This window comes from Mustela erminea, chromosome 19 (assembly GCF_009829155.1).
Source record: "Mustela erminea isolate mMusErm1 chromosome 19, mMusErm1.Pri, whole genome shotgun sequence".
In the NCBI taxonomy this organism is placed as follows: Eukaryota; Metazoa; Chordata; class Mammalia; order Carnivora; family Mustelidae; genus Mustela; species Mustela erminea.
This window is the reverse complement of record NC_045632.1, coordinates 18,329,042-18,341,768: the sequence shown is the minus strand read 5'-3', so window position 1 is coordinate 18,341,768 and position 12,727 is coordinate 18,329,042. Positions and strand designations below refer to the sequence as shown.

Sequence of the window (12,727 nt, the reverse complement as noted above, 5' to 3'; positions counted from 1 at the left end):
GTGTAACCAGTGTCCAAACCCAGAAAGAGAAATCCCCTCCCTGTCCCTTCTAGTCACAATGCCCCCACGGGTAACCACTCCCCCGACGTTTATCCCCCTAGATTGGTTTTGCCTGTTTTCGAACTTCATATCTAGAATCCTACAGTGACAGTCTTATGAGCCCAGGCTTTTTTCATTTACTGTAATGCTTTTGAAATTCATCCCTGTAGTTGCAGGTACCAGTAGTTCGTTGCCTTTTATTGCTGAATTGTATCCCTTGTATGCCTATACTGTAATGTACTTACCCACTCTACTGGGAAGGAGCATTTGGGTGGCTTCCAGCTTGGGACCAATATGAATACACTCAGAGCATTTGATAGAAATGGAGGGATTCCCAGGGACAAATGGCTGGATCATAGGATAGTCATAGGAGAGGCATACGTCCTCTTTAGGAGATCTTGGCATTGTGATTTTTTTTTTCTTTAGAGAGAGAGCATGCAAGTGGGGTGGGGAGCCTCAATCCCACAACCCCAAGATCATGACCTGAGCCAAAATTAAGAGTTGGATGCCTAACTGACTGAGCCACCCAGACATCCCAGCCTTGTGATTTTTTAAAGGAGGTAATTAGCACTCCAAAATGTATTGTTTGAAGACTGGCTTATATAAGGAAGAGGAATTGTGAAATTTCTTTTTTAATTTTATTTTACTTATTTATTTATTTGACAGACAGAGATCACAAGTAGGCGGAGAGGCAGACAGAGAGAGAAGAAGAGAAGCAGGCTCCCTGCCAAGCAGAGAGCCCGATGTGGGGCTCAATCCCACGACCCTGGGATCATGACCCAAGCCAAAGGCAGAGGCTTTAACCCACTGAGCCACCCAGGTGCCCCAGGAATTGTGAAATTTCAAGTCTGACATCGAACTAGAACAGGGGTGCCTGGGTGACTCAGTTGATTAAGTGTCTGCCTTCAGCTCAGGTCATGATCTCAGAGTCCTGGAATCGAGTCCCACATGGGGCTCTCTACTCAGCAGGGAGTCTGCTTCTCCCCCACCCCTCTCTCTGTGTCTCTCTCAAATAAATAAGTAAAATCTCTAAAAACAAACAAACTAACTAACTAAAAAAAGCTAAAGAAGGCTTTGACATCACATTAGAACAAAATCGATCCCTTTTATGACTGATGATAGTAATGCCCCATTGATAACTTTTTCCTTCTACCAGACAGTTTACACTTGATCTTAGCCAAAAGACTGAGTCATTTTATAACGTCCAACTATTAACAGTTACCAACTATTTGAAAATAAAAATATTTCATATTGTTAGCATGGCCCTATTATTACCAAGTTATTTTAGCTAAACCTCATAAAATGTACTTGACAGATCATATATGTTATTATTTAAATTTTCTTATTAATCCTTACTATAAATGTAAATCAAGAGAGAAAGACTATTTTAAATGTAAAGCGGATTGACTAAAAACCAAATTACTCATTTTAATTTTAATCAGAACACATCTCGTGCGTTTTTTTATCAAGCCATTGTCTTAACACCGCAATTTTAAGTTCCATTTGTTTGTCCATTTCACATGCACTGAGGGAGCTACAGCTCAGAAAGAAAACAGTCAGTGCCTTGGTTCTTGAGAAGTTCTGGGAAAGGACTGGGTGCCCCAAGCCATTTTCACCTGAGGAACCAGCCTTGTGATGCTAGGGGGAACCATCGGAGGGAAAGTGGGCCCCTCAGGAGCATTGCTGATGCAGCCTAGCCTCTTGCTGTACACCAGGCCAGAGGACATTCTTTGCAGACATCCCTGTGCTCAGTTCCCACTGCTGCTGGAGCGAGTCATCCGATCATACGCATTCTGCTGATGGGCAAACACACATACCCAAGTTACTCAATCCCAGGCAGAACTGGGATTTCAACCTTGGTCTCCTTGATTCTGTAACCTGAAGACATTTCTGCCTGTGGCTCCTCACTGTGACCCTGCTTTGTTTGTGTGGGTGGGGGTGAGTGTACTTTTCTTCCACCAAGCCTATTCCGTGTGCCCTCTCTCAGTTTCTAGCACACTCTCTTCTCCCCTCCCCCACCCTGCCCTATTCACTCATCTGGAACTCCCCTCACCCACCCCCACCACAGCAGCCCGGGAGCAGGAAGCCTTGGGCACCTCACCCTGCTATGCAGCCAGACCTTAGCCCAATCTTGAATTTCAGGTCTATAAATCACTTGGGTTGGGGGGGGGCGGGGTGCTCATAAAACTGTTCTTCTATGCTGGTCGGCCTGCTTGACCTCTCGTCCCCTCCAGACACCTTCTGCCTTCCTGGAGACTGGCCCAAGGAGGGGCCTGGGCATATATAGGGAGTCACTGTGGGAGCAGCTAGCCACAGAGGCTTTGGAAAGAGGTGAGGAGGGGGCTCTGGGGGTCTGGATGAGCAGGGGGGAACTGGGAAGCTCGGAGGTGCAGGGAGGCCAACGCTGAGCTCTGGCCAGTGACTGCCCTGCCTGAGCCTTGGTTCCCTCTTCTCTAAGGTGGCACACCATCAGGGTTTGTGGGAGGATTCTGAGCCTAGCAGAGAGCCGGGAGCATCCCCTGGCAGCTGGGGTGTGGAGGGAGGGCGGTGGCTCCAGCTGGGGCTGCCCTCCATGCCCAGCCTCTGCCTGGCCTTATTCGGGTTCATGTGTCCCAGGAAGACTATGGCATCCGCGGCAACAGAGGCGGAGAAGGGGTCTCCGGCCGTGGTGGGCCTGCTGGTGGTGGGCAACATCATTATTCTGGTGAGACCTCCCCCAGTGCCGGGAGCCCAGTGGGTGGGTGGAGAGGAGGGGACAGCCTAGGCCTGCCATGGCCAATGCCGCTGGCTCTTGAGTCAGAGCAACCTGGATTTGAATCCCAGCTCTCCAACGGGAGCAAGCCACTCTACTTCTCTGAAAATAGGAATGCCGAGAGGATGAGTTACTGGATTCTTGAGCTCAGACCAGAGTCTGGCATGTGCGGCTACTGTCTGTGTCAGCCACAGCAGCAGTAGTGCCCTGCAGCGGTAACAAGGATCGTCACACAGCTGTTACTAGGACTAACACGGAGCGCACACACACCACGCGCTCTGTGAGTGTTAGCTTGATTGGGGTCGAAGGTATCCTCTGAGAAGCCTTCCCCTCTCCTTGCTCCCATCTCTCATCCCTATAGGTACTAGATTTTTAGTTTCTCCAACATTTCTTTAAGCGCATACAAACAAATAGCATATATAGCTATTTTCTTCCCTTTTTGTCCAAGCGGTAGTTCATCCTATATCCTGATCTGTGCTTCCCCGTTTTTCCTGCTCACATAGTCCATAGGCCACTCCACGGGAGTCCTCAGAGAGCCGCCCTGCCTTCTTCCACCCAGCAGAGCACTCCCTGTGTGCACGCCAGTGCCTGTGACACGAGGATGCAGAGAATAACAGCGGGTGTATGATTTTCCTGCACAGACAGGACTAATTTCTGCAGGCAGCATTGATGGGTCAAAGGGTTGATGCACTTGTAGTTGCTCTGGGCCTGGGCAGGTTCCCCCACTCGGGAATAACAACACTGTTTGAGGGAGGCCAGGGGGACGGAGCATCTCCTCTGTTCCTGTCATGCACTCTAGGCTTCACGTGTGGCATCTCCCAGCATCCTTGAAGCATCCGACGACAGCTCGGGCGATGGAGGGGGTGGGGGTGCCTGGGGGGAGGAGGAGCAGGGATCGAGTCGGGCAGCCCTTCCCTTCTGGCCTCTGTCCAGCCCATCCCTAGTCATGGAAGGCGACATCCTTGCCATTCGCATGTGCCCACCTTGCCGAGGGCAGCGGAGGCTCAGAAGGGGAACCTGCTCAGAGACAGCCCTGTGGCCCCACCCGCTGTGCCCTCTCTAACCTGCTGCCCTGTCCAGCTGTCGGGCCTGGCCCTGTTTGCCGAGACGGTGTGGGTGACAGCTGACCAGTACCGCGTGTACCCACTGATGGGCGTCTCAGGCAAGGATGATGTCTTCGCCGGCGCCTGGATCGCCATCTTCTGCGGCTTCTCCTTCTTCGTGGTGGCCAGCTTTGGGGTGGGTGCAGCGCTCTGCCGCCGCCGGTCCATGATCCTCACGGTGAGGCCCCCAGGGGGGGAATGGCATGGGGCCGGGCGGGCACAGAGATTGTCTCCACAGAGTCACTGTAACCATGGCCACTGAGCCCCGAGTGTGTATCCAGTATGCACCACACTTGGGCCTCGTGGCAATCATTCTATTTAATCTTCCCATAACCCTGTAACACAGGCTCAGCCATTCCCCTCAATCTCCAGAGAAAACTGGGGCACAGAGAGGAAGGGAAGGGAGCTCTGCCCAGGAGGACGGCTCTTGAGTGGCAGGACAGAGATGCGAAATCTCAACTAGTTGGTCCCCAGTTGGTCTGTGCACATGAGCTCTGTCAAAACAACAACAATAGCACGGCTGCCACTTCGGGAGCACTTATTATGTTCTAAATGTTTTGCATAGATGGGTGCATTTACTCCTTACAACCCACCAGGAGATCCCATCATTACGGTGAGCAAATTTGACAAGAGTTGAAACGGAGCCTCAGAGAAGTGAAGTCACTTATCTGAGGTTGCACAGCAGGTGGGTGACAGAGCCAGGATTGAAACCTGAGCAGTTCAGCTTGAGCCTTGCTCTTAATTTCCGCCAGTAATAACCGCCACCACAAGAACCCAGGCTTCCCAAGGACCACTCCTGTGCCTGGCACTAGGCAAAGCCGTTTAGAAAACGAGCTCCCTCAGTGTCTCCAGCCCCCGTCTGGAGTTAGTGCTTCTCTGCCCGTTTACCAGACAGGAAAACGGGGGCTCAAAGAGGCCAACAGCCCAGGGTGATAGGGAAGGCAGGAGCTTCGATCCCAGCCCCCCTGACTTAGAGACAACATTGTGCTGCCTCCACAGCCGAGGGCCTCTTAGATTCCTGGGAGCAGGGGATTATTCCATCAACAAATGTGGATGGAGCCAGAACCGTGGGCCCAGTCCTGCGCTGGGCACTTTGGCTATCTAGAGAGAAAATAGGCAAGCCCTAAGGGGAGGGTGCCCCCAATGGGGGCACAGTGGACAGTAAGGATGGAAGGAAGGTCTGGAGCTGGGGATTAGGAGGGGAGGCCTCAGTGAGGTGAGGGGGTGTGCATTTCTGTGGGAGGAAACAGCAAGAGGGGGCCAGGAGTCCAGTGTGGCTGGAACCAAGAGGGGGTGGGGTGCGGGAGAGGCAGTAAGGGTCCAGAGAAGGGAGGTACTATGGGCGATGGGCATGGAGAATGAGGGTGAGAAAAGGGAAGTGGGCCTCTAAGTTGAGTCTTGCCAGCCTTGGTAAAGACTTTGGCTTTCTTGTGAGTAAGATGGGGCTCTGGAAAGGCTCTTTTCCTTCTCTTTTGCTTTCTTTCCTGCATGTAATTCTCTGACATAACAATTTAACTGAAGCCCTCAAAGCTCAGCCAACTGGTTAAAAAAAAAAAAAAAAAAGTTTGTGTCTGTGTCTTACTCCCTTATTCGTTTGTCATTAACTAAGACACGAATTTTTTTTTTAATTATTATGGGAAATTTGAAACATTGCGTGCAGTGAATGGCATGAACCCCCCATACCCATCACCTAGTTTCAACAATATTGACCACAGCCTGGCCAGCCGGGTTCCCTCGGCTTCACCCTCTACCAGCCCACATCCTTCTTCCTGGTGTGTTTTGAAGTGCATTCCAGACACCAGGTCATTTACCTGTAAGTACTTGAGTGCACGTTTCTCTGAGCGCTAAGGCCGTTGCGGAGAGCAGTCAGGCATGTTGTGCCGCTCATCTCTTGGCAAAGGTGTTGGCGTATCCACGTTCCACTCCCTGTTGCTTTAAGGGAGAAGGTGAGGGGTGAGGAAAGTGCTTTTTTTTCTTTTTATGCACAACAACCGTGCCACGAGTATGCCCTACAAACTCAATACCTAGTCTCCGTTCAAATGCCTCTGGTTGTCACAAGAATGTCTGTTTTGTTTTGTTTTTCCTGTAGTAGACCTTTATTTTACTGTGCCCAGACTGATAGTTAATTTCAGGCAATACTTTACATATTTTTGTTGATATCATTTTTTTAAAGATTTTATTTATTTACTTGACGAGAGAGATCACAAGTAGGCAGAGAGGCAGCAGGCTCCCCTTGAGCAGAGAGCCCAATGTGGGGCTCGATCCCAGGACCCTGAGATCATGACCTGAGCCAACAAACCCAGAGGCTTAACCCACCAAGCCACCCAGGCGCCCCTGATTTAATTTTTTCCTAACATTTTATTATTAAAAAATCCAAACATACAGGAAAGGTGAAAGACTTGACTAGGGAATGCTTGTACTCCCACCACCTAGATGCTACTGGTCACATTGTCCTGAACTTCTTTTTAAAATCCCTCGGGGGCGGGGGGGTGTGCGGCTGGGTGGCTCAGTGGGTTGAAGCCTCTGCCTTCAGCTCAGGTCATGGTCTCGGGGTCCTGGGATGGAGCCCCGCATCAGGCTCTCTGCTCATCAGGGAGCCTGCTTCCCCTTCTCTCTCTGCCTGCCTCTCTGCCTACTTGTGATCCCTCTCTGTCAAAATAAATGAATAAAATTAAAAAATAAAAGAAAATCCCTTGAGGGGATGTGACTTGGCAGGCTTTGCCCTGCCTGACTGGGTGGTGCCTCTGTCTCTCCCTCCATCTCTCCCCAGTACCTGGTGCTCATGCTCATTGTCTACATCTTCGAGTGCGCCTCCTGCATCACGTCCTACACTCACCGCGACTATGTGAGCTGGGCAGAGGCCAGGGGAGGGGTGTGACTTGGGGCAAGAGTGGCAAGGATCCAGGTCTGGGTCTGCGGGTGGCGTGGTGGTCGACCTCGCTCCCCACCTAGCCCCACTAGACCCTGTTCTTCCTGGACCTCCACAGATGGTGTCCAACCCATCCCTGATTACCAAGCAGATGCTGACCTTCTACAGTGCAGACACCGACCAGGGCCAGGAACTGACTCGTCTCTGGGACCGTGTCATGATTGAGGTAGACGAGGGAGAGCAAAGGGGTGAGGGGGTAGGAAGGGCTGGAGGAATGGGGCTCTGACCACAGAGGTAGATAGGCGCCTCCCCTTATGCCCACTGGTAGATGATACCCACTCCTGTGGTTCTTCTGGAGAACAGGGTTGGTCATGGCCATTTTCCAGGTGACTAGACAGGCCCAGAAAAGGGAATGTCACCTGCTGTCACATGGTTGGTAAGCCGGGATCAGAGTCTGCCAGTCTTGATCCAGAGTCCCTACCGTTATAGATACCTTCTTAATAAGGAGGATAATCATAATAATGAACATTTAATGAGCACTAACTTTTTTTTTGAGTACTGTTAGAAGCACTTTTAAAGCTTATTTAATTCTCACAACCACCATAAGGGAGATCAGCTTTCCAGCCATGAAGAAATCAAGGTAAGAGGTTGAGTGGCTTACACAAGGTCACACAGCTGGTAGGTCATAGCACCAGAAGAATTCAAACCCAGGCCACCAGCTTCCAGAAATCACATTCTTTTTTTTTTTTTTTTTTTAAGATTTTATTTATTTAGGGCGCCTGGGTGGCTCAGTGGGTTAAGCCTCTGCCTTCGGCTCAGGTCATGATCCCAGGACCCTGGGATCTGCACCTGCACCTGCGAGCCTCGCATCAGGCTCTCTGCTCAGCGGGGAGCCTGCTTCCTCCTCTCTCTCTGTCTGCCTCTCTGCCTACTTGTGATCTCTGTCTGTCAAATAAATAAATAAACTCTTCAAAAAAAAAAAACTTTCAAAAAAAAAAAGATTTTATTTATTTATTTGACAGACAGAGATCACAGAGAGGAGGAAGCAGGCTCCCTGCTGAGCAGAAAGCCTGAGTGGGACTCGATCCTAGGGTCCTGGGATCACGACCTGAGCCAAAGGCAGAGGCTTTAACCCACTGAGCCACCCAGGGGATCCCCCCCTTTTTTTTTTTAACATTCACATATTTATTTGAGTGAGAGATCATGCACGTTTGTGGGGTGGGGAAGGGCAGAGGGGATGGGAGAGAGAGTCTCAAGTGGACTCCGTGCCAGGTGCAGAGCTTGACACAGGGCCCGACCCCACAACCCCAAGATCACAACCCATCACGACCCAGGCCGAAACCAAGAGTCAGATGTTCAACTGACTACACCACCCAGGCGCCCCCAGAAGCCACATTCTTAATTAAACCCAACATGATACGGCACAAGAGAAGAATACTGAGGACCCAATGGAAATTGAGGTCCCAATTTGGATCAAGTCATACCTCTAGCTAGGATTGGAACTCATATGTGAAGGCGCCTATGTTTTCATCATTCAGGACCACCAACTAAACACAGATGCTAGAAGAAACCAGAGATCCTTCTTTGGGTGTCACTTACCTCAAATTTTTTTGACAGCTAATTCAAAAGAATTTTAAAATGACTCATGAGTGTGGGTTTGACTCAAACCCCCCACCAGCCCCATGGTGCCGGGATAAATACCTCTTGCTCCTTGTTCACAAGCACAGACACTGCCCACCCCCCACCTCAAGGCCCAGGACATGGGAAGTCGGGACCTTCCTCACTCTGTGATCTTAGGCGAGTGGCTGTTCTCTCGGAGCCAGAGCCTGCCTGACCCCCTGCCTTTCTCTCCAGCAAGAGTGCTGTGGCACATCCGGTCCCATGGACTGGGTGAACTTCACATCAGCCTTCCGGGCGGCCACCCCGGAGGTGGTGTTCCCCTGGCCCCCACTGTGCTGTCGGCGGACTGGCAACTTTATCCCCCTCAATGAAGAAGGCTGCCGCCTGGGCCACACGGACTACCTGTTCACCAAGGTGTGTCCCCTCCCTGCGGCTCCCCTGTCTGTGCGGCATGGGTCTGGCCCCCTCTGGTCCTTCTATCTCTTCCCCCCTCCCACAGTCTTCTCCTCCTCCCCGCTCTGGCTTCTTTCATTCTCTCCCCTCTCTCTGGCTCTCTCAACTCTCTCTCCATCTGTCCCTCTTCCCTCTCTGCAAGTCAGTGGAAGGCACAGGGTCTGTCTGATCCCGAGCCGGACCTGCAACTTTTCTTCCGGTTGCCTGGGAATGAGAGCAGCAGGAATCACAGAAACAGCACCACCACCATAGTAACGTTCATTGAGCCTTCGCGTTGTGCCTGGCATTCTTCTAAGGGCTTTAAGTCTTTGTCTTAGTTAATTCCCACCACGGCCTGTGAGGTATGGGTTTATAATGATCCCATTTTAAGGATGATGAAACGGAGTTCATTCGCTCTTAAGGGATGAAGCTGGGACTGGATTTCAGGCAGACAGGCCCCAATTAGGGGCTTTAAACAGGGCAAGGGGAGTGCAAAGGCGGAGAGAGAAACCAGAGGAGGTTAGACTAGGAGAAGAAATGGTTCCAGCGGTCCCTCTGGCTGCTTCAGGACCCTGGAACCATACGACTTAGATCTGGTGTCATGGAGAAGGGAGCCTGCGCCAACCATCACCACCCTCGGAGCCAGACAGCCATTTCTGAAGCCCAATTCTGTGCAGAGTGTGCGCGTGCGTCCATTCACGGATGCTCCACAGCCACCTTCAAGGCCAGTGCTGTCAAGATTGTCACCTCCCAGATAGGAAAACTAAGGCTCAGAGAGCCAGAATCATTCCCAGGCCCCAACAGCTAACAAATGACGGAGCTGGCCCCCAACTCAGTCCCGCCTGACTCCAGGACGCACACCCCGAAACTTTGTTCTCAGCTGCTTCCAAGTCGAGGCAGGGGTCTACCTGAGAGTGATTCTGTTGTGAGTCTCAGGCCCCACTTGACCTCATTCCTAAACAGGGAGGCATCAAAACTGCACTGCTCGTAGTGAAGGCAAATTTCAATCCTGGGCACCTGTGGGCAGCATGGCAAGCCAGCTCTGTACAAACCTGTCCTCAGACTGTCATAACCACGGCCACACACCTACTTGTGTGGGGCCTGGGTTCAACATCACATCCCTGGCTCCCCAAAACCATTCTGGGAGGTAGACACTGCCACAATCACCATTGCACGGCTGAGAAAACCAAGGCTTGAAGAAGGAGGTGACCTTCCGAAAGGCACACAGTGACTCTCCCTCAGGGCTAGCCCTACTGGGCATTTCCTCAAACTCCCATGTTTTTCCCCTTGCCCAGGGCTGCTTTGAGCACATCGGCCATGCTATCGACAGCTACACATGGGGGATTTCATGGTTTGGTTTTGCCATTCTGATGTGGACGGTAAGTGGCGGGAACCTATGGGCAAGCGGGGGATGTGGGTGTGGGGCTGGAGCGTCCCTCACCTGACTGCCTCCTGGTACAGCTCCCTGTGATGCTCATAGCCATGTATTTCTACACCACATTGTGAGGAGCAAGAAGGGAAAATCACGTGCACGTGCAGCCTCCTCCTGTTCCTGTTTCCTCTGGCTGAGGGCTTGATGGCTGCCTCACCTCCCCCTTCCGACCTCTCTCAACCTTCCCCCCCTTCCACTCCCTCCAAAGACCTTTTACCAACTTTCTGAGCCCTGCTGAGACTTGGGGATACCCTGAAACCCTTGGACATGTGTACAGGGACCCTTAGGACCCTTAGGGACCTCATTTCACTTTGCTGATTCCTGGCCCATCTTTGAGCATCAATTTAAAGTTCTGTTCTCAGGGGACCTTTCCCAGCTCCCACTACCCCCATCACCAATGCCTCTCCTGTAGCTCCTCCTACATGGCAGTTGTTGCCATTTTTGCCAAATAGTTTGTGATTGTTTATACTCTGGTAGATGGGATTGCCATGAGGGGAGGGACAAGCTCTGTCATGGTTACTTTATTGTCCTCAATATCACCCAGCAGAGGGAGGGGCATCAATATTCAATAAATACTGGTTGAATGAATTAATTTGTTTTCCTTGGGGGCAAAGGCAAATGAACAAGAACTCTTCCAATGAAAGTTACAGAAACCCAATGGGCACTGACTGAAACATAACATGAAATTTCTTGGCTCATGTAACTGAGATAACATTGCTGGCTTCCGGAATATCTAGATCCAGGAGTTCAATCAAAGTTTCCAGGAAACCTGTTTCATTCTCAGGCAGGATTCCTTTGGCAACACCAGACTTAACAACTTTACACTAAGCCACACAGCAGGAAGAGACCCCTCTCTCCCAACAGCTTGAGCCAAGGTCAAGGATTCAATTTCACTTAGAGTCCAGGCCCATCCTTTGGTGGGGGAAGGAGGGTACCTGAATTACTACTGCTGTGAAGGATGGTGTTGGGAAGTGGGGGTGATTTATCAAAGAAAATTAGAGTGCAAGGTTGTTGGGCCAGTACACGTGGCAGATAGCCTCCTCCCAATGGCTGTTCTCTAATGGATGCATGGCAGCAAACACTCTAGGAATCTCATCCTCACTGTTGTCCTCTCTCAAGCAGGCCAACCTCTGTCCATTTTATAGTGGTTAGGTCCTGCCAAGAGGGCCGGGCTTCCTTCCCCTCCAAATGATGTTTCCCAGAGTCCCCCTTTACTCCACTGGTCTGCAAAACCTGAATTCAGATATCAGCTTTTAAAAATATACTTTTGTTTATTTTTTTAAAGATTTTATTTCTTTGAGAGAGAGACAGAGACAGAGATAGCGAGAGAAAGCATGAATGGGGAGCTGAGCGAAGAGGCCAACACAGTACTCGATCCCAGGGCCCTGGGATCATGACCTGAGCCAAGGCAGGCGCTTAACTGCCGGAGTCACCCAGGGCCCCTTTAAATGTACTTTATTTTTTTTATTTTTAAAGATTTTATTTATTTATTTGACAGAGAGAAATCACAAGTAGATGGAGAGGCAGGCAGAGAGAGAGAGGGAAGCGGGCTCCCTGCTGAGCAGAGAGCCCGATGCGGGACTCGATCCCAGGACCCTGAGATCATGACCTGAGCCGAAGGCAGCAGCTTAACCCACTGAGCCACCCAGGCGCCCCTAAATGTACTTTTAAAAATATATAATGGTCAGGGGCGCCTGGGTGGTTCAGTGGGTTAAAGCCTCTGCCTTCAGCTCAGGTCATGGTCTCAGGGTCCTGGGGTCAAGCCCGCATCAGGCTCTCTGTGCAGCAGGGGGCCTGCTTCCTCCTCTCTCTCTGCCTGACTCTCTGCCTACTTGTGATCTCTGTCTATCAAATGGATAAATAAAATCTCAAAAAATATATATATATAGATATATATAGTGGTCAAAGAGGCTTTTTGTTAGGGTGAAGAATTGGAAACATCCCTCAGCAGGGAATGTACAGTTCATGTTCTATCCTTGGACTGGATTCCCTGTTGCTTAATAAGAAGACAGAGTTATGTGAGCCAATACAAAAAGATGTCACAATGGTCTAAGTAACTGCAAAGTTTATATAAGTGTGTTCATCACAGTGACTTAAATGAACCTCTGGAGGGGACTGGTTAGGTTAGCTAGGCTATGTCTGTAGTCTGGAATACCACACAGTAGTAAAAACATGTTTTACCATGGAGAAATCTTCACGAGATGCAGAGTAGAAAAATTTATAAGCCACATACAGTACTTTTATTCGTAGATACATTTTCAGAGCTGGTCTTTTTTTTTTTTTTAAAGATTTTATTTTTATTTATTTATTTGACAGAGAGAGATCACAAGCAGGCAGAGAGGCAGGCAGAGAGAGAGAGGAGGAAGCAGGCTCCCCGCTGAGCAGAGAGCCCGATTCGGGACTCGATCCCAGGACCCTGAGATCATGACCTGAGCCGAAGGCAGCGGCTTAACCCACTGAGCCACCCAGGCGCCCCCAGA

The 12,727-nt window shown here is 50.5% G+C and overlaps 1 protein-coding gene across 7 annotated transcripts; it reads left to right on the top strand.

Annotated features, from left to right (window-relative positions):
* The first annotated feature begins 1,490 nt into the window (after window positions 1–1,490).
* On the top strand, window positions 1,491–10,903 carry UPK1A (uroplakin 1A). 7 transcript variants are annotated; one of them, XM_032323745.1, is made up of 8 exons: window positions 1,491–2,370; window positions 2,660–2,743; window positions 3,872–4,072; window positions 6,665–6,739; window positions 6,882–6,989; window positions 8,618–8,797; window positions 10,111–10,194; window positions 10,277–10,902. In XM_032323745.1, the coding sequence occupies exons 2-8, from the start codon at window positions 2,663–2,665 to the stop codon at window positions 10,319–10,321; spliced, it is 774 nt and encodes a 257-aa protein (XP_032179636.1). In that variant the 5' UTR covers window positions 1,491–2,370; window positions 2,660–2,662; the 3' UTR covers window positions 10,322–10,902. The 7 variants fall into 7 exon arrangements, with proteins under 7 accessions (XP_032179636.1, XP_032179635.1, XP_032179634.1 ...); XM_032323744.1 differs by having other exon boundaries at window positions 2,656–2,743; XM_032323743.1 differs by having other exon boundaries at window positions 1,491–2,743; window positions 6,915–6,989; window positions 10,277–10,903.
* The last annotated feature ends 1,824 nt before the right edge of the window (window positions 10,904–12,727 follow it).